The sequence below is a fragment of the Tiliqua scincoides genome, chromosome 2 (genome assembly GCF_035046505.1).
Source record: "Tiliqua scincoides isolate rTilSci1 chromosome 2, rTilSci1.hap2, whole genome shotgun sequence".
NCBI classification, from domain to species: Eukaryota; Metazoa; Chordata; class Lepidosauria; order Squamata; family Scincidae; genus Tiliqua; species Tiliqua scincoides.
Window position 1 is genome coordinate 158,123,985 of NC_089822.1, and position 22,068 is coordinate 158,146,052.

At 43.6% G+C, this 22,068-nt stretch overlaps 1 protein-coding gene across 1 annotated transcript in view; it reads left to right on the forward strand.

The window, feature by feature from the left end:
* The window catches only part of UBALD2 (UBA like domain containing 2), a 40,548-nt gene extending 18,968 nt beyond the window's left edge, over positions 1-21,580 (forward strand). The window contains exon 3 of the mRNA XM_066616299.1: positions 19,756-21,580. Coding sequence (XP_066472396.1) covers positions 19,756-20,076 — 321 coding nt within the window. The 3' untranslated portion in view covers positions 20,077-21,580. The remainder of the gene's footprint in view (positions 1-19,755) is intronic.
* The last annotated feature ends 488 nt before the right edge of the window (positions 21,581-22,068 follow it).

The following is a 22,068-nucleotide window of genomic DNA, read 5'->3' on the forward strand; positions in this document are numbered from 1 at the left end:
GCAGGGAACATCTTTTCAGTCCCTTTGCTGCGTAAACTGCTTTTAGGAGTGGTGGTGTTGAAAATATAAATGCTCTAAAATAAATAAAACACTACAACATTTTTAAGCTATGTTTTCACATAATTCAGAAAGTACATTTTTGGATTCAACAGGAAAGCAATGGGATAGAAAAGTTTATTTGGATTATTGCAGATCAGCGTTGTGCCCTTACGTAGATCCACCACGTGTGGAAGAAGTAAACTCTTATGTGATGGATTTTTATGTAGTTTGTGTGTTTTTGTATAAATTTGGATAGTATTAATAATAATAAAAGATTCACTCCACTTTAATTTTTCTTTAAAAAAATCAGTATTTTATCCAGCCTGTCTCAGTACAGACGTATGTGAACAGTCCTTCAGTGAATTATTTCTCTAGCCCAGTGGTTCTCACACATTTAGTACTGGGACCCAATTTTCATCTGTCAGAATCTGTCAGGACCAATTACAAGTGATGTAATGACTGGAAGTCCGTCATCAAGCAGGAAAATTTTTAACAATCCTAGGCTGGAGTCCTTCCCACACTTATCCAGGAGTAAGTCCCATTAGTATCATTGTTAAAATAATATACATAGCACCTTGTTAAAAGTACAGGTCTGTAACATTTTCCCAAATGCAACCACATACTATGGTAGCATCAAGTCTAATATATTAAAAATAAAGTATTGAAATAAATGGGGACCCACCTGAAATTGGCTCGCGACCCACCTAGTGGGTCCTGACCCACAGTTTGAGAAACACTGCTCAAGCCCATTCATCCATGGAAAAATGGACCATTCTAGAGTAAGTACAGAGTTTCACTTACCCTCCCCAACCCATTATGGTACCTCTGTTTTTCTGTAGTAGCACTTGCAATCTGGGTGTTTCTTGCTTAACTGAAGAACTGAACTTGCAGGCAGCATGCTACAGAGGGGGACTAACTGAACGTTAATAGGAAGCAGGACAGGACTGCTTCCTGTTAACGTTCAGTAAGTCCCCTCTTTGTAGCTTGCAGGCTGATTGCCTGCATGTTAAGTTCTTCAGTTAAGCAAGAGATGCCCATGCTCATGTGCTACTACAGAAAAACAAAGGTCAGTAGGACTTCTGTGTCTGTAGGGATCTGTTCCTGGACCCCCTGTGGATACTAAATTCAGTGGATAATAAAATTCAGGGGGGCATACCGGCAACTGGAAGTGCAACCTCCTGCCTCCTCAGAACGTCTTCTGAGTGTGACTGGAAGACACTTCTGGTTGTGTCTCGGAGGTCCTTGAGGCCTTCCAGATGTGAGCATGGCACCCATATTAAGTCAAATCCATGGGTGCTGAACCCATGGATAAGGAGGGCCCACTGTACTGTAATAGGTGCAGGGACACTATTTATATAGGGTTCCCCCGTATCCATGGTTTCTGTATCTGCGGGGGAGGGAACCCCCAAAGATACAGGGGACCCTTGCATATGGAAATCTTTCTCAACTTTTAAGAAGTGCTTGTATCTTTTGGCTGTTCCTCTTGTGCTGCTTTTTAATACTGTTTGGGATTAAAAGTGTAAATGTGGCGGCTTCAAGTCACAGTAATTTGGGTAGTGACTGTGCTGGTTTTAAATCAGATGTTGCTGCAGTACTTCTAACGTAAACAAAGTTAGCAGTTAAGCTCTAGCATATAATGGAATCTCTCTCTCCTGCTTTTAGGCTGCAAGGCCATAACTTTTTGACCTTTTGGTAGCTTTTCTTCAGTGCCCTCTTCACTCCTATCTTCTATTTACTGCTTGGAAAGTAGGGGTAGCAGAAAGTTGTCCAGTTTTTATCTTGTAAGCTGCTGAGAATGCTTTACTTCGGTGGTTCTCAAGCTTTGAGGGAGTTTTACTACCTCAGTAAGTCTTTGTGTGGGAAAGGCTAGGGCAGAGATGCTGGATCCCCAGGATCGCGCTGCTAAGGGGGGAGAGGGGGGTGCTTGTGACTTACTTTACACGATGCTGGGCTGCAGGAGGTGCGGGGAGCCCTGCACAGCTCCCCGAGGCTTGGAACATCCACTGAAAGTGGGTGCAAAGTGCCTCCTGCAAAACGGAAGTGCTTTGCACCCGCTTTCACTGAAAGTTCCAAGCCTCGGGGAGCCCTGTGCAGCCTGCTGCAGCCCTGCCTTCTGAAAGTAAGTCACAAGCACCCCCCTTTGCCCCCCCATATGGACGCGATCCTGGGGATCACTTCTCTGCCTCTCCCCTTCCCTGCCCCTTAAAAGGATGGGGGAACTTTTACATGAACTGGTGGGTTGTGACCCACCAGTTTGAGAACTGCTGCTTTACGTAGCTGGGTCATATGTAGATTGAATGAAATAAACAATTACGTCAATTATTTATGTAGTGAATGCATGGCATTTTTATATCGAGCGGAAAGGAAGGCCAAAGCCCCAATAGGTTTTCAGTCTAGCTTCTGATGCCAGGGAGATGGAGAAAGCATATGTGATTGTTTTTATTGCACTGACGTACCTTAATTAAAGTAGGGAATGGGGACTAAAGTGTGATATATAGCAGAACAGGGGCTTCACACATGTCTGTTCAGTCTGTTTTGGAGGGCAGGCCCCAAGGCCTAGGAATGTGAACCAGGAGTGAACTTCTGGGGTCTTTCTGCATTGTACTGCTGGAATCTGTAAAGAGTGTCCACGCCATGGATCACAACCTACCTCTGATCCATAACTCACAAAGCTTGGTGTTTTGCATACTTCCCTGCTCTTTCTCTCTCCTCCCCCCCCCCCACATAATCCTTCCTATTGAGCCACATATACATAACACATGCCTGCTTCATGCTGACATTCCTTTCCCACAATTGTTTGGGAGGCACTTAGCTGTCATGCTCATAAATCTGATTCCTCTCCCCTAAGTTTGTCGAAGCTCAGATAAATAGTAATATAAGCCCGTGCATGCTGAATTCTGTTGCCCAAGAGCCTCAATTTTTCTTTGCTCTTGTGCTGCCATCTCCTGCAAGTTTCTTAGTATGTGTGTGCTACCTTGGGGTTCAGGGCCTTCAGGAAATGGAAGTCTGTGATGCTGGTGCATATGCTGAGGCATGCTTGAATGGTCTAAGCCTGTGCTTCCCAAACTCCTACAAGGGAGTTGGGAGCACTATAAGTGTGTGCAGGAGCAGGGCTACGGCAGCAATGCAATTCTCAGGACTGTGCTCTGCCAGGGATGGGAGGGTCATTTTTCATTTACTGGCAGTTAGCGCCAGAGTCCTGTGGGGGGAGGGTCCAGAGGGTCTGGGGAGCCCGCACATCCAAACACGCAAAAAGAGGACACTTCCCATTTTGCAATGAAAACTAGAATTCCCACCAGTTTGGAAACCACTGACCTAAGCGATTTCCTTAGATACCCAGAGTTCTTGCCTTTGCTAAAAACACATTTTCTGCCCTTTGAGCATAGAGGCCAGTTAGACAATATGATGGTAGTGTGGATAACAGTCAATACCTAGTCCTGCTGTTGGGCTCTCTGAACTAGGTTTGCACCTTCAGTTGTGTTTTTTTCTGGTTTTAGACTTGTTCTAACTTCTATTGTGGTGTTATAAAGTTTGTCTTTTAGTATTCTGCTTTTGTCAGTTGTCCTGGCAATAATTTTATCAATGGGGAGGGAGGGGGGTTGAAATATGAGATAAATAAATGTATGCCTCATTGGAAGAAGATAGTTGAGATAAGGAAACATTAGCTGCCTTGTCCCTTGAGCCGTAAATCTGAATGAGTGAAGAACACCAAGTACTCAGCAGGTGCTTGCAAATTGCTGGCCATAGGAAAGTATTCTATTATTGTGGATTTGAAAATGAAACACTAGTGCACAGGGAGTGGAGAGTGGGAATCAGCAGTTCAGCTGCTGTTTCTAGTGCTGGAGCCCGCTGGATGATTGACTTATTGCCTATTTGCTTAGTTTATTGAGTCTTGAGTGACCCAGCAGGGCTCTATATTGGAATATATGTCAAGACCAAGGGCATAATTATCTGTGGATAAAAGAAATGGTGGGTGGGTATATGCATATGCATTCTAAAGTGGGGGTGACTGGCAGATCACATCCCCCCTCTTCTTCCTCCTACTGTGCTGGGTGCTTAAAGGATCACACTCTTCAGGGGCCTTTTAAGTTTTGTGTGCCTTGAAGGTGCTACCATTGGCATGCAAATAGTCCATGTGTGCTTTCTTCCGGCTATTATGCTGGGCATATCAGCTTTTCCTGGCTGTGAGAGTGCTACAACCTGTACCTAACTATGACTGCATTAAATTTTCTTCCTTTGTCTTCCCAGTGTCACAGCGTGGATTACACTTTCCTCAGGACAGGGTCCTGACTCTTCTTTTCTGCCTCTCTGTAAAGTTCCATGTACATTGATGGCATTGTGAAATAACAAGCTGAAGGGCTTTGTATATCAGGATGTGACTTCTGGCACTGCTAGTGGTGATGACACTTGCTAGCATAATTGGGGTCCCCAGCTCTCCTTCCAAACATTATTTTACAACACCAGCGTCACTATACATATTACATATATGCAAAAATAAAATACATGGTGATGCTGCGGCTTTAAAATAATGCTTGGAAGGAGAAGGAGTTGCCGGAGAATGAGCTGGGGACCCCTCGTATGTATACTATTTATTTTTGTGGTTAGTCCATACAGTATATTCAATTATTCTTTGATTGTTAGCTCTCTCGAATTACCTTCGGCAAGAAAGGCAGGCATGTCTCAAAATAAAATGTTCATGACTAAGTGAACAGCAAACGATCATTCTGAAACTAGAATTCCTAGAACAGGATATTTGGTGTACTTTAGTAATGATAAAAACAAAGTCAAAAGATTAAAACATTATAGCTAGCTGTGTTAGTTCATTAGACACAAAAGCCAAATAGGGCAATACCTTGGTTGGAATTGACTGAAATAACGTAAGGTGCTGAGAACAAGCTTTCAGAGATCTCTAGAGGTCTTCCTTATGCTGGATGTTGGCAGAATGGGAAGGGGAAAGAATAGGCAAAGTGAGGTACAGTGAAAATGTCCCCAAAGTCCTCAGTTAGAAGCGTTCTCGAGTTGAAGTGCAGGAAGTTTTCTGCAAACTTAATTTGATTAGCCTCTGCTAAATTAGAAACAGAAAGTTGTTGGGATAAAGTGGGGTGGGGGAATGGCCATGTCCTTTTATATGTTGAAAATATTGAAATGTTGAAAACCTAGCAGGTTTTCAGATCTAAGTCAGGGAATGGTCCGCTTTTGCCTATCCCAGCAGTCTTGCACCTAGCAGAGGCAAATCAAATTGAGCCTGCATAAGGCCTCTTGCACACTGCCTTAAGACTGCTGCAAACTGCAGGCCTTGAGCCTCTTCCCCCCTGCCGAAATTTGCCTCCCCTTCCTTTCTCACTTTGCTTGCCTTCTCAACATCCAGCCTGAAGAATTCTAGGGACTGTCATACTTTATATTTGATCCTAAAAGGTTTTGCCCTACTTTATCTTTGAACAAACGATTGCAAGCAAAGCAGGCAGTTTTTCACAGTTTCTCAGTAACTGTAATTCTTATTCATTCATAATTGGGAGTAGAAGGGAAGGGCTTCTCCTGTTCTTATACCAAGAGGGAACTCCTGTGTTGCTTTAATGATGTGGGGGGGGGGGCAAGGAGATAGCCTTGTACTACCAGATATTAAAGCAAAACCTGATTCCTTCTGGACAGTGCGCTGTATAGCAACATGAGGTTGGGTGGGAGGGAAGAACTGTGAGCCAAGTTAATATATTATCTTTTTAAAGGGCCATTGCCATTACCGAAACCTTTACCAGATTTCCCAGCGTTTTAGTTGTATGAACTGGGGGGGGGGGTCCCCTAAATTGGTTGGGGCAACTGTGCTGGGGAGAATTTGGGGGGGAAGGGGTTAGCCCCCTCCCTATCACTTGGTTTCCTATAAGCCACATAGCACAAAAAACTTTGTACCTATATGCCTTCAGCTGTTGGGACAACAGCAGTTTTGAGTGGTGGTGGTTGAGATCAGAGAAAAGGTTAACTCCCCTCCTCCCTACACTTGATGTTACTGCCTTGATCCAATGAGGGGGTTTGCTTTTGATTTCTTTGAATATCAAAACTGGGAAGATGCAATGTGGCCTTGACCTGAAACATGTTGGGATTGAGGGCCATTTTGGGATTGGGGAATCCCAAATCAGGACTTTGGGAATCCTGTAAGTATTTGTGGGGAAGGGAAAGGGGCCCCCCGCAACATGATCTGGATGATCTTGCTGCTGCTGGGGAGGGAAAGGATTTTACAATTTACCTGGGGGTCGCTATGGCTCTTTCGGGAGCCTGCAACCCCCTCTGCAGCCCTTCTGGCAGCTCTAAACTGCTTTGAAAAAGGGGAAAAAAAACTTTTTGTTTTCATTGCAAAACCAGAAGTGGGTTTTTTTCATAGAGGTTTGAAGCCTTGGGAAGGAATGCATAGGGCGTTGCAGACTCCCCAAACCCTCCAGGGAGCCATAGCAACCCTCAGGTAAGTTGCAAAACCCCTTCCCTCCCTGGCTTCCCGATCATACTGCTGCCAATTTCTGGTTCTCCTTTTCTGGTTCCCCTTGTGGGTTGCAACCCATCCGTTTTGGAATCACTGCTGTGGATGTGCTGGTTCCAGGAGTGTCTCTACAACTTGAGCTCTTTGCTGTGCATATAATATGTTGTATGACCTGCATGCACATCTGAACTAGAGTATTCCTCAGTTACAGCCTGTCCACCTTCTAGTGCATATGTACTGATCATGTGGCTGACTCATGTCTGAATGCCTTCACAAGGCCCTTCCAGTCCACACAGGAAGGCTGGCAAAATGGGCAAAGGAGCCTCCAGCTCCTGTCTATAGTTCTATAATTTATTACACGTAGAATATGCATACCACCATTGTTTGGACCCTCTCCAAAAGATCTGCTAAAACAAGAATGCCATTGATAAGGGGCTATTTAGGTAATTTATCTTGGGGTTATTGGTACGAGAATTGCTCCAAGTGTTCAGTAAGGTCACCCATGGTTCTAAATTAAGAGGCAGATAAAAGAGGGAGAAAAGCTAACTTAGTATGAAGTACAAAAAGAAAAGCAAATGCCTTAACTTTGTTTCTGAGTTGCAAGTTTAGGGTTTTGAGTGCCATAGTACAGCGTAACTGCAGTTACTTGGTTCCCATTCATATGTCCCACAAACCACAGGGAAGTTCTAGCACTCTGTACCTGAGGGGTTGAACTAGCTTAAGAGGTTCATGGATTGTGGCCAGAGACCATTAGATGGGTAATAGGAAGTGGTGCAAGCTGCAATGAAGAATTTAATGTTTGTGGAGGCTTGCTTTGGAAAACATTTAACACTCAGAGACTACCTTATCCACAGCCATGCGTGTAGTCTAGGATTTACTCTAGAACTGAGTGCTGGTTGCAGAATGTAGTGTTCTGTGACTTTCTGCTTTCCCTGGCGTCAGATGAGAGAGTGCCAAGTTTCTAGCCCTTCTGGCTGCAGATAGACATTCAAGTACAAGATCAATACCTTGTGAGATCTTGGAAGCCAGCAGAGAGTTCAGTAAGATTTACAGTGGTCAGAGAAGCCTGCATCTCATCACTCTACATGGCTCTTTATCCCTGGCTAGCTAAAGCAACCTAAATTTTTCAAAACTGCACAGCTAATTTGAAATTGTGGTTTGTGTCGGATTATCCCAAGGCTCAATAGCATTGGTGCATCTTTCCAGAAAAAAAATCTAGCAGTTGTGCCCTTTAAAAAGGGAGAAAGTGTGTGCAGAAATTGCATAACAGCAGTATATAGATACTGTATTCTTAATAATAATTGCCAGCCAGGAGGAGGATCTTTAATGGTACATGACACATCCAGGTCCTCTGCTCTAGCTGGGTAGCATAACTTTTTTTCTTTATGTATAGCTGTGGCATATCAGATTTCAGAATATACAAATTGATGTGGTTCAGAGACTGTTTCATACAAAGATATAATGTAACCACAGAGGCACTATGCAGGCATGCCCCTGTATCCGTGGGGTTTCAATTCTGGAACCCCCTTACTGTTATGTGAAACTTGCACATATGGGTGAGTGCCTCCCACCCACCCTTCAGAGGTGAGAGGAAGGGGAGGGGGTCCGTGGAGGGGCACAGACCCAATTTGTGGATACTCGCTCCACCCCCAGAATGTTAAGTTGAAATGGGAAATGCAGGCTTCCCCTCTACACAGCTGATAATGCTGTGTGTCTTGTGCAGAGGGCTATAGTTCAGTTGTGAGGCATCAGTTTGACTGTGTGCAGAAGGTCCTGGGTTCAGGCCCTATCATGCTAGGGCTCAGAAAGATCCTGGTCTGAAACCGAGTTTGCTACCAGTCAAGTAGACAACACTGAGTTGGATAGGTAATAGTGTGATCACCATGTGATAAGATCTCATATGTCTCCCAGTAAACATGATGATGATTGAAGGCAGAATACATGCCCACAAAATTTTTGGAAACTTATATCTGTAAACACTATACGTATGCATTGAGAGGCACATGGTAGACAAGTGACAACCTCATCAGCTGCCTAAACTATGAATCAGTTCTAGCTGTTCAGGAAAGAGAGATCTACTAGCTGTTTGTGCCCTTTCTGTTCAGCAGTATAACTAAACTGGGTGTGCGTTTGTCACATAGAATTAAGTTTTTGTTTGTTTGGGAGGTGGACGTCTTGATCATCTTCAAAACCCACATCTAAAATAGATCACAATTCAAACTGCACAACTTGATAACTAGTCAGCTGTGCCAGTGGGGGTATTCAGTGATTATTCTTAGGGTCAATTTACATGAGTGCATTGGTGTTGCCTTAATCTGTGAAAGCTTTTTTTTTTTAAATGAAGAAACTCTACATTGCTTACTGCAAACACAAATGGTGCCATTTTTTCACATACTGCAGTTTGTGCTTGTGATCAACCACTTGGTGTTGATTAACGCTATTGTGTTAGCACATGTTAAAGGTGCTGCATTTTTTAAAGTGCTTACAGTTGTTTCAGGTTGTGCAATTTTCAGTGTGAAACCAGAAGTAGCAGCAAGTGAGATATTTGTGGTGGTTGAGGCTGTAACATTTTTTGGCCTTTGTGTGCAAATATAATTACTACCTTTTCTGACTGAGCTGTAGTGAGGGTTAAAGTGAATTACTTGGGGTTGCGATGAAGTTCATGCCCCATATGGGCAATCAGGTTCAACTCTGCCAGTAAGGCCTGGGTTATCTTCTCTGCTTCTGCTTGCCAAGCCCTTAGCTATGCTGCAAATTTCTGTTTGGATTTTCTGCCAAAGATCTCCAGCAGCTCATGGATCGTTTTAGCAAGGCCTGCCAAGATTTTGGACTGACGATCAGCCTTAAGAAAACACAGGTCATGGTTCAGGATTTGGACTCACCTCCCTACATTACAATCTCTGCGCATGAACTGGAGGTTGTCCGTGACTTTGTGTACCTTGGCTCAACTATCTCCGACACTCTTCCTCTCGATACCGAGCTAAACAAACGCATCGGTAAAGCAGCTACCACATTTTCCAGACTCACAAAGAGAGTCTGGTCCAACAAGAAGCTGACGGACCACACCAAGATCCAGGTCTACAGAGCTTGCGTCCTGAGTACACTTCTGTACTGCAGCGAGTCATGGACTCTTCGCTCACAACAGGTGAGGAAACTGAACGCTTTCCCCATGCGCTGCCTCCAATGCATTCTTGGAATCACCTGGCAGGACAAAGTTCCAAACAACACAGTCCTGGAACATGCTGGAATCCCTAGCATGTATGCACTGCTGAAACAGAGATGCCTGTGTTGGCTTGGTCATGTCGTGAGAATGAATGATGGCCGGATCCCAAAGGATCTCCTCTATGGAGAACTCGTGCAAGGAAAGCGCCCTACAGGTAGACCACAGCTGCGATACATCTGCAAGAGGGATCTGAAGGCCTTAGGAGTGGACCTCAACAGGTGGGAAACCCTGGCCTCTGAGCGGCCCGCTTGGAGGCAGGCTGTGCAGCATGGCCTTTCCCAGTTTGAAGAGACACTTGGCCAACAGTCTGAGGCTAAGAGGCAAAGAAGGAAGGCCCATAGCCAGGGAGACAGACCAGGGACAGACTGCACTTGCTGCCAGCGTGGAAGGGATTCATTCCTGAATCGGCCTTTTCAGCCACACTAGACGCTGTTCCGGAACCACCATTCAGAGCGTGATACCATAGTCCTTCGAGACTGAAGCTTGCCAACACTGCTTTTGAATGGGGCAGGAGGGCATGTTGAGTCACACTGCGTGTGGAGCATTATGCAATTGATGGCTTTGTTTTTGCTGAACCACTTCTTTTGTTACAAGCCTTGTTTCTGCCTTCACTGGGTCTTGGGATTCCAAACAGAAGCACTAGATCAGGGGGTCTCCAAACGTTTTGACCAGAGGGCCGCATCAAATATCTGGCACGGTGTTGAGGGCCGGAAAAAAAAATTTAAATATAAAATTTATTTAAATAAATTAGAGATGGAACTTAGATGAGTGAATAAATGAATGAGTGGAATCATTCATTCAACCTCTCTGGCCCTTGAACACCCTCCAGATGCAACCAGAGCATAGTTCCAGTCATGTTTGACCAAGTGGACCAGAGTTTTTCAGGGGCAAGAGGCTGGCCATGGGCCAGATAGCTTGCCGCAGGCCACATCTGGCCCCCGGGCCGGGGTTTGGAAACCCCTGCACTAGATGGAAAGGAGGGGTTAACTTCCCTTACCAGCTTACCTTACCAAGGGTCATACAATTCAGTAGAACTTTAAGGCACAGACTCTAAGATTTGATGGCCATCTAAACATATATAAAGGAATGGTTCCCCTCTGATGCCCCCCACAGAAGAGCCCTGCTGTATCATGCCATAGGCCCATCTAGTTCATCTTCCTGTATCTCACAGTGGCCTGCCAGATGCCTCAGAGAGCATACAAGACTGCAAGAGACCTGTATCCTGGTGCCCTCCCTTGCATCTGGCATTCTGAAGTAGCCTACTTCTAAAATCAGGAGATTGCACATACCCATCACGGTCTGTAACCTTTGATGGACTTTTCCGCCAGAAGTGTGTCCAATCCCCTTTTAAAGGCATCTAGGCCAGATGCCATCACTGCATCCTGTGGCAAGGAGTTCCACAGACCAAGTGTTCGTTGGGGACTTCCACGTATTTTGCTGCTGTTTTCATAAGACACACCCATATTTCTGTTAGTCTTGTCCTCCTTCTGTTCAGTAGGTTTCTTTTGTATACACTATAAACACAGCTCAACATTCAAGTCTTTTGGATCCCCAGCTGCAAAGTGTGATATCAAATAGAAAAACACAGGGTCCATGTTCCTGAGCACTATGGCAGGAGAGGGGTGTTTGTGCTAGAGAGTGAGTGAGCTTCTAAAATTAGAATGATTACACAGAACCTTCATAGCTTACCAGGAAGTGAGGAGAAGCTGGTGAGGGAGAGGCTTTTCTGTTCTGCTGTGATCTCTTTGTTTTGGCCTCTCCAGAGGTTTTATGATGTTGCAAGCTGCTGGCTAAATTAGTTTGTCTATGGGAAGGGAAGCAGCCTGCTGCTTGCTGATAGGGAGACATCTACATTGCAAAGCAGGAGCTGTTCTTCCTTTTATCACCCTGGGTTGCAAAATCCACCCTTTAACATCAGATTACAGTAAATGAAGGTTGTATTCTGCCCCAGCTCCACCCGCACCATCTCCTCCAAGATAACTTGCCATAGGCAAGTTGCAGTTTGTAAGGTTGGCATAGCAGAACTGAGGTTTAGAGGCAAAAGCCCTTTGGGAATGGACGGATCCTGGCATCCTTTGTGAGAAACTTGCCATTCTGTCTAAGCCTTGGAGAATATGCTTCCCTTTTGAAATGGATTGATTTGTTCTGCCAGGTCTCATAGCTAGAGGCATCCTCCAGCCCATATGAAGGCCTCTCTTGTTGTTTTTCCCTGGATTGCAGATCACATAATTGATTGATGTCATATGTAATGCCTTCTCTAAAATGGTTATAAGATCACAAATTAAAGCAATTTTGGCAAAGCATGTGGTTTCTTGAAAATATTTGTTTGCCACCTCTCTGTCCCATTTAAGGGCTCCTCCGGTTGGCTTACGCAATCAAATTACTTTAAAAAAATTAACTCCACAATATAACAATTTTGGTTGTCTAAAACAGAGCCCATCAACCAAAGGAAGCTTGGAACAGATATAAAGCTGTACATCTAAGTCAGGGTCCCCAAACTGTGCTCAGGGGCGACATCCAGTCAATCAATACATTTTGATTTGCACAGTGGCATTATATTCATGGGGGGGCATTCCTTCCCCATCCCCTGCCTGCCACTGTGCACTTTTATTCCTGCTGGATGCAGTAACTGCTAGAGTTTTATCTTGCTAAGAACCCACCAGAATGACAGCATTGCTGCTGCAAATATTTTTTCCTCCTTGTGTGAAAATTTGTAGTTATTTTACATGTATATTTTATTTTGTACAATTGACCTGCTCTGGCCAACTATAAGACCTATACTGAGTGATGTACTCCTGGCAGCTGAAAGTTTGGGAACCTCTGATACAGATGGTTTATATCAACCCATTTGAAGCATTTTGTTTTTGTTGTTTGTGTATGTTTATAGATGTACAGGGTTTTGTTACTTCTGGAATATGTTGTCATGGTAAAGATTCATTCTTACACCTTATAATAATTTTTCCTCTTGCAAAATTCCTCCATGTTTAAGTTGGATATCTGGTTTCACCAGGCTGTGTTATGCGACTCTCTTAGGGTGGAACAAGCATATCTCTCCAGGATAGGGGGGGAGAGGTAGAATGAGTTGTAACCCAATCGGAGCACAGTTCTCTGTGAAACAGCCAATTGTTGCCACTTGCTAGTCTGCAAGTTTTCTGTTTGTTGTGGTAACACTGCTAGGTCACCAAGATGCTGTTAACCAGGTCATCAGGTCTGTTGTCTGGAGACCCAACGAATGTTGGCTTTCTGTCTTCTTCCCGTCCACCCTCCCCCCCAACATTGACCTCAGTGTATTTTGGGGGTGTTGATCTGGCACATGAAGAAAATACTAATTAAATCCTTGGTAAATCCGTGCTTATTGGGACCTTTGTCAGGGAAGCTGTGGTGTATAACGCTTCCACTCTGTCATGATTGACATAGTAATTTGTCCTCTCATAAACATGACCCCAAAGACAGGGTTATGGGACTTTCCATGCAATGTGTCAGTGTGAAATAGAAACAGCTATTCCCCTAGTGTTGGAGAAAGGCAAAGGTCTGTACTTTTCAGGCTTTGCTGAAAACCATCTTGCACAAGTCTTTTATAGAATAGGAAATGTCTTCATTAGCTCATGGTTTGGGTTTAATCGACTATGTGCAAGCTTTGGAGTTGTACAGAACAATTACTCATGCTTAACTTTGACTTTTGTGTTGTAAGGACAATCTCTCCCCCCCCTCGGAATATCTGAATAGAATTGAAGCAGTAGAGGGCGATGGGATAGAGTAGTATAGATGCCACAGTGGGGTAGGGCCAAGGAATTCTGCGGGTTCATTATCTGCTGAAAGTGGTTTACACTGTTTAAACCTTCGGCACATGTTCTTACAGTTTTTTTTCTTCCTTGTACCCATGAAGGCTAGAAACTTGTTGGTTTTTATTAACTGTCACAAAAGATCATTGTTTAGACTTGGAGCACATTTACAGCCCTTCTTGTATACACCTAAAATAAGTGCAGGTGAAATTGATAGATGGAGCAAACTGACAGTAGACTAATTGCTGCTTTGTTTTATATACTTAACCTTTTGGGATGAGAGAACCAATATCTTATGTAGTTTTTGTTTGGTTTGATTCTCCAAGCCTGGTACATTATGGAGTAATGGGGGAGGTGGCAGTGCCAATTAACCTGTTTTTGTTTGTTTTTTAAATACTTGCATAGTTAAACATGGTGGGTATTTTCTTATTTCCCTGCCATGACATTTGGTTCAACTCAGCTTGACATATGGGAGGCAGAAAGTTTAGTCCTATTTGATTTTTCACATTGGAATAACTCTGAAAACAATGTTATTGATGTGCCATTGATCAGAAAATAATAAAGGCATGCCCATTGTTGCTTGTGAAATTCATGCAGGCCTGTTTTGCCTTGGGGTCCATGTGATCGATAGTTCTAGCTAACTGCAGCTTCCCATCATGTGAACATACATCAAAAAATGACTACTTATGTCCAATTCTTGTCCACATTGCTTGAAAGTAAAAACCATTTATGTATCCATAACTTGCATTGCATGGGACTACTTAAAGATATTTATACTTATTTACACGTGCACATGCAATTCAAATGATCCATCCTCAATATTTGGCCCGCAAGATGATCACACTGGAAATATGCTATATGTCCTTGAACTGCAGCTGGTATGTATGTCTTGCAGCTTTTGTTACGTGCAAAAACGTAGCTTATTTTCTGTGTTGACATTACTCGGGAAATTTGTTTCAGATCTGAAAAGCCAGTCATTATTCCCAAAAAAATATGGGTTGAAGAATCGCAGGTGCAGATCTAGTCTCAAACCATGGACTTTACCCAGGATCCGTGGGATGTCAACTTCAGTCAAAGAGAGATGGGAGTGTTAATGAAAAATATCCAAAATCCTCACTCCTCAAGTGTTTAATCAAGAGTCCCCAAGAAAGGAGAGCATCTTGTCCTAGGGCAAAAAATTGAGTTGTGTGACCTACTGGGTGTCTTTCCAGCAACGAGTCTCTGTGGCCTGTGTTGAGTACCCAATGTCTTGTCTGGTTTCTCTCTGAAAAATTCTACACACTTGAACACCCATTTCATGGCACCCATTACATTTGCCATCACTAAACCGCACATCCTTGTAGAGATTACTCCGCTGCTGATGGAGTGGCTTTTCTTGCAAGCACAAGTTTATATGGAAGGCACTCTGCTTTCCTACAGAATCATGGGATTTTGTCTCATCCCTTGCTTTGGGTTTGCCTTCTGCATTTTTTTATGGTCACAGAGAAGGCAAACTACTGGAACAACGACAGAAATACCTCAGGAATAAGGTACACTGTGAGGATATCTTTTTAATAAGCAATTTCGACCCATTTCCAATGTCAGTTTTAGCATACCTATTTTTAATTAGTCATATAATGTTGTTTAATTGTGGCATTGGATTATACGTGAATCTTCAGAAGAAGGTGACATTCATGCAGGGGTAGTGGATTATTTACCCACAAGTATGCAAGGAGAGTATGACACTTTTTTTGTGTTGTGTTAAATAGTACCACGTAAGGAGTTGAGGATTAAGCTGTGGAGTCAGGCTTACATGCTCCCTAATCTTGTGGCACACATTAAATTGTACAAGTTTCAGGAGCTGTGGGTCACTGGAGGAGATATCTGTACCCTTTGTTCCACTAATGATACAGGATTTCCAGATTGGTAAACGTATGCCTGGAATTGTTTGTAACACGTCTTAAAGTTGCAACAGGCCCCATTGTAACGTTTTTTGATAAAATCCCCACTCATCCCTCCCTCAGTCCCACCCTTATGTGGTTGACTCTGCAAACTGAAACTTGAGTTTCCTCAGCATGGTGTCCAAGCTTTTTAAAAATATCCCTTTTACCTAGAAAACTTTGCGTAGTTACTTCATCTTTAAAAATTTGAAAGAAAGTACCTTCTGAACAGCAATAGGAAGTGAAACATCATAATTGGGAAATGAAGATAGGGTCAGTTGGTGGACATCGTTCTCCTAACCCTAAAAGGGTTTGCATGTCAAAACAAATGCACAGATATTCTGCAAGTGTAGGGGTGGCATGTCTGAGCTGCACCCAGAGGGGAAAATCTGGTGCGAACACCCCAGGGTTTTACTTAACAGGCAGGTGTAAGCCTCTTTTTGGGGGCATTTGAAACAGCAGCATGTCTCAGAGAATTTTGGCTACTCTTGAAGACCAGCAAAAAGGAGTGAATATGTATTGAATGATCTGAATGCTGCTCTGGGGGCTGTTCTGGGAAGACCAGTTGTTCCCAGGGCAATTCGTAACTACCTAGTTAGGATTCCTTGCAAAAAAAAAAAAAAACCCTCTCAGTGGTGACCTGGGTCATGAATCTGTTCTCAAAACAATTGCTCTGGATGAATCCCTCTCAAAAATGCACCATCCTTTGATTCTGTTCTCAGTCATTAACACAGATGACAATCATTATAGGAACCTTGTTTAGGAACCTTGACCAGTTAACCCATAACATGCTGTAGCTATTCATTTATGAACATGATGTGGATAGTATCCACTTTTCCCTCATCCTGCTATTACTGGTATTTGATCAAAACGTGTACTTATGTCTTATATTTTCCTCCCTTAACAAGGAAATGCTGCAACATTTCAGTCTCAAAAGAAGATGCCTGAGGGTGGGTTCATATAAAATTATGTATGGGATGGTTAGATAGTTTTGTTTTTTTTTCTCCTCTTGCACAACATCAGAACTAGGGGACATCCACTAAAATTGACTGGAGGAAGAGTTAGAAGAGGCAAAGGAAAATATTTCTTTACCCAGCATGTAATTAATTTTCAGAACTCCTTGCCACTGGACGTTTGATGGCAGCTGGCCTCGTTGCCCTTAAAAGAGAATTGGACAGATTTATGGAAGAAAAGCCCGTCAAGAAAAGTCTGTCAGAGGTTACAAGTCTCAATGACCATGTGTGGGTTTTAGAGGTAGCCTATCTCTGAATGCCAGATGCAATGGAGTAGCATTAGGATACTGGAATCTTATTGGCTTGGATGCTCCCAGAGGCATCTTATGGGCTACTGTGAGATACAGGAAGCTGGACTAGGTGGGTCCTTGGCCTAATCCAGCAAGGCTCTTCTTGAATTCTTGTGTTGTCTTGTGTGTTTTAATTTGAAGATAATTCACCTGCCGTGGCCAAGAAGTAATATGTATTAAAGCTGCTATAACCACTGTATAGGATTCTTGGAAAAACAAATTTAAGTCTGTACTTCACGGCTAAAGCATTTGAACAAAATGACTAGCAAAGTGTAACTGGTTTGTTTAGTGATTGTTGCAGATTCCTCCTTGGAGCCTGACTCCTGTGTCCATTGGAATAATGGGTAGCATTTGCCTGTGTTATGGTGTTGGAGAAGACTTTTGAGAGTCCCCTGGACTGCAAGGCCAAATCAGTCAGTCCTACAGGAAATCAACTCTGACTGTTCATTGGAAAGACAGATGCCAAAGCTTAAATACTTTAGTCATCTCATGAGAAGGGAGGGCTCTTTAGAAAAGACCCTGATGCTGGGGAAAAATTGAAAGCGGAAGGGGATGGCAGAGAATGAGATGGTTAGTGTCATGGAGGCAATGAACGTGAATTTGGACAAACTCTGGAAGGTAATGGTAGACAGGGGGGCCTGGTGTGCTGTGGTCCATGGGGTCACAAAGAGTTGGACACGACTTAATGACTGAACAACAACAACAGTTTGCTTGTCTGGGGCATGCAAAGGGCTTTAACCTTGTTCAGTCAGGAAGCATGTACCAACTTAAATTCATTCTATGAAAGAGACCAGGTTGTAGGTGAAGAAAATACCCAAGAGAGTTTATGGGAGCAAATTGATTATTGGATGATTGAGTCGGACAAAGAAGTTGTATGGTAGGAAGGCGAAAGCAGTTGAGGCAATTAATAAGTACTGTTTCATCATAAGTATGCCCATCTTGCAGTGAGCTGCTGTGGTGTGGCTGTGACCATCTGCCTCCTTTCTCTTGACTCTTGTGATGGGGTTAGTTCTCCACTTCGAGGCATCACTTCCTTTTCAGGTCTAGGTCAGGAAACTGACTTAAGGGTGCTTGATGCATGGGGGCAGTAGTGATACTACTGAGATAAGAGGTCACTGGCAGGGCAAGTCTAGGAGTTCTCCAGAAAACTAACTCTGGTGCTTGATTAATGATGCATGTCTAACATTGCGTTTGTCATTTAGAGTCTGCAAAAGAGGTGTTCCTCCACAGTGGAAAATAAAATTGTCTAGGACAGAGATATTATTCATTGGAAAGGAGGCCTACCATGAACAAAAAGTCCCCAGTTTTTCATTTTGCTGGAAATAATGCAAAACTTATATATTGTACAATATTTGTGTATTTGCTTGCTTTTGTTTTAATTCTGTAATGCAGGAGGTTTTGTGCCCATCTTGGAATTGTGCAATACTGTATGGTTTTGTTCTTGGTCAACGGCTAACAAATTTAGGTAACTCTGGATTTGTGGCTGGTTTATACCTGTGCTTTTTGCAGTCTTTAGAATTTGCATCCAGTCCCTCTGAACTGTAGAACAAGCTACCACCCACATTGCATGAAGCAGATTGCAGTGCCTGAGTTATTTGGCTTGAGACACAGACAGAGAGACTCTTGAATAATGGGTGACATGACTGGGGCCAGCAGCCTTCTAAATATTCTGGCGGGTTCTTTAGTTTTATATCCTCAGAAAAATGAGGACATGAGTGGCTTTGCAGCCAGAATTTGTTGAGGGAGAAAGGGGGCATCAATTCTCTCTAGGGCTAAGAGACCATACTGCTAGTGTTGCTGGAGGGTTCACGCCTTGCTAACTCACATGTAAGCTTTGTCATGAGCTTTCCAACAAAATAAGCCAGAGCTGGGAAAAGGCCAACTCCTTCCTTGCTTCATAGCCAAGTGACTTGTATCTCTGGAGCTTCCTGTTGAGGGGGACAGGTGGATCCCACCATCCATGCTGTCCCAAGGATTAGAGTTAGTGCGTACTCGGCTCCTGGTCCCTGGGTTTCTGTCTGTGGGCTGCTTCTTGCAGGTCTGTGAAAAGGGAAGCCGCTTGGCTTCCTAGTATTGAGTGGGAAGCTGTAATACTTTGATCAGCGGCTAAATTTATCAAGGAGACAGTGGAGGATGGTAGAAAAGCAGGGCGGCAGCAATTGGTGTCAAGGGTTGTCCACATTTGCCAGCTGCTGATTCCTGCTTGCTTTCTTTGTCCAGCAGCAGGAGGTTTCCTGCTTCTTCTGACTGGGAGGGGCATCACAAGAAACTGTTTCCCCACCCCACAGTTCAGCAAGACACATGCTGTGGTGGGTAGTTTTCTGGAGAGCAGCAGTCCTCTTCCTACACCACAGCAAGAAACTGGTCTGCAATTGTGTGTGCAAGCAACACTGCAATGGGGCATGGGAGCAATTTATAGATGAATACTTAAGGCTACTTATTTGGATTAATTAACACAGTGGTATTCATTATATGCTTGCACTTTGGTAGAAGGCTTGTAGTAATTGTCACAAGACCATAATGGTCTCTGGTTCAGGCCTTAGTCACATTCAATAATTTTACAGCATGGAGTCATCGCCCCCCCCCCCCAGATAATTCCCTATGTTCTTGTGATCAAGGATGATTAAAGTGCAGTATTCCTTTATTTCAACTCATGGTTTTTGGAGTTGGGATTATGATCTGTGCCTAGTAAGTGTGAATAACTGGAGAGTGATAGTTAATCTGAATTGATTGAATGTGAACAGCAAGGTTGTAATCTTGTTTATGTGTGTTGGAAATGTTCTTCTGCATCTTAACTAGGCTCTACTTGGTGGGATAGGGGGGAGGAAGCTTTGTGTAAAGTGTGGGAATATTACTGAGTGCACATGGGAAAGTGGTGTTGGGACAGGTATTGTGTGCTGCACCCAATGAGGAAAATGTTTTTTGTAAAGTGTTGAAAGCAGTTATTGTAACAGGTTGACCAAGTTAGGGTCTGAGCTCTAACCATGGTATGTGTGTTCTCTCTCTTTACCCTTCTTCTCCAGATGTGCACACCCAGCAATACCCCAGCCACGCCTCCCAACTTCCCAGACGCTCTTGCTATGTTTTCCAAGCTCCGGACTTCAGAGAATCTTCAGAGCAGCAACAGTCCCATCACATCCATGGCTTGTTCTCCTCCTGGTAGCTTCAGTCCCTTCTGGGCTTCTTCGCCTCCCAACCACCAGCCTGCCTGGATCCCTCCTTCATCACCTACCAGTCACAATCTCCACCACCATCTCCACCATCAACAGCCCATGTGGCCTCCTGTGTCTCAGCAAGGGCCCCCCCAGCAGAAAGCCATGGCAGCAATGGATGGCCAGAGATAAAACTTAACATTTTTGGAATGGGGGCAAAGTCGGGAAAAGAGGGTGTGGCAGATCCAGGGGGCACAGGGAATGGGTGGGGGGCATTTTTTTTCCTGAAGATCGCACTGGAATATTTTATAGTGGTTTTTTTTTAACCGAGGCTTTGTCATCAGTGATCCCCGTGGTCCTTTTTCTCCCCCCTCCCTACCCACTCTTCAGGAGAGTTAATAACTGATCTTTTTCTCTTTTTTAAAAGAAATTATATAACTATAATATATAAATATATAAATATATCTAATGTATATATGTCACAAATGAAAGCAACGGAATTGCAAACATCCAGGCAGGATTCTAAGAACACTGCTTGGAAAGAGGGGTGATTATATTGAATTTTAGGTGGGGAGGTCTCCCTTCAACATATGGCGGGACTCAGAAGCTGCTTTCCCCCCCATCTTCATTGCCCTTCTTTTGCTTTTTCTTTGGCTCCCAGTTGTGGGGAGATGCCTGTAGCAGCTAAGATAGTTGAGGGGCCTTTGGAAACCTCTCGCTGAAGGAATCTACAGACCTCAAATGGTGGCTGTCCTTGTACGTGTAGGGGCCAGGAGTGATGCGGGAGGAGTCCCTGATGAAATAAAGAGGTACTGCAGAGAACCTACTAGGCAGGTGCATAACCTGCTAAACGAATCCAGAGACTTCTCCCTCCCTGCCCCATGCTGTGACTGGGGAAAATGGCTCTTTCCTGGGAGGAGATGGGAGTGTTCCACAGAGCTTTCCTGCAGGCCAAAGGAGCCTGGGAAGTAATAATGGAATAGTGTGGAAATGTGTCTCCTGCTAGGTGTCTCACCAGGTGATTTCCTCTTTAAGCAGCGTGTTGAGTTCTGGCTGTGATTTTGTACACTCAAGAACATATGTGTGCTGCCCTGCCCTACTTTCTCAGAGAGGGCTCAATTCAGGCATGTGCAAACACACTCTGGCAAAGAAAGCCATTTTGATCCCCAACTCCTTCTGTCCATGTGCGGGTTTTTTAGTTACGGTCATGCAAGGTGGGTTTGTTTTGGGTGCTCCTATGTGGGCTAAACCCTTTCCTCACCTCCTCCCCCCCCCCTGGCCTATTTGAAACTTTCTTGATGGCTGCAGCAGCTGTGCCCCAAATAGCTGAAACTAGCTACATTTTGTATTTTACCACAGAAGAGTCTCTTTCTGTTCTCCCCTGTTCTCCTTTTGTTTCTGGGAATTGTTTCCTCCTTCAACTCAAGATTTTTTTCCCCTTAAAAAGGACAATGTTTAAGCATTTGGGAGGCTAAGCTGGAATGGAAGTTGCTTAAGTTTAAAGATACATATGCATCAACCTCCCTAGAAGATGAATCTCTTGAAGTGGGGCTCCCAGGTGCTCCCTGACATCCATGAAAGGGGGAAGAGTGGTGACTCTCTTTGTTTTTGTTTTTTAGGTTTAAAATCAGAATCTTGCTTAAACAGGTTGAAGGTTTTTTTATTAATTTAAAAATAAAAAAAATCACTTTTTTAATCTGCCTGGTACTTGGTCTTTTTTCTTCTCCTTGCTGCTTTATAGTTTAGAGAGAACTCTGGTGGATACAAATACAAGATCTGAGAAATACACAGCAAGATTGCAGCACCTGTCATACCAATTCTTGAGCCTATTGACATTAAAACACAAACACACAAATTTATTTCCCTCTCTCTTTATTTAGCTAGAAACCTCCCTTACCCTTCCTCCACCATCCTACATTTGAGGGCAGTAGCTCTTTGCTCTAGCTGAGAAAGGCAAGTATCTTGTAAAAATAACAAGAGTTATTTATGTGAAAATCTTATATTTTGCCTTTCCCATGCCGAAGCAACTGCCCAAGGTGGCTTACAAAGCTCATAATAAATGTACAGTGTATCACATGTAAACATCAAAACAAGGCATTAAAACATTAATTTTAACATTAAACACTAAAACATTAAAACAAAGCAAAACAGGAATGGGTAAAGGTCAATAGACACAGTCATGTG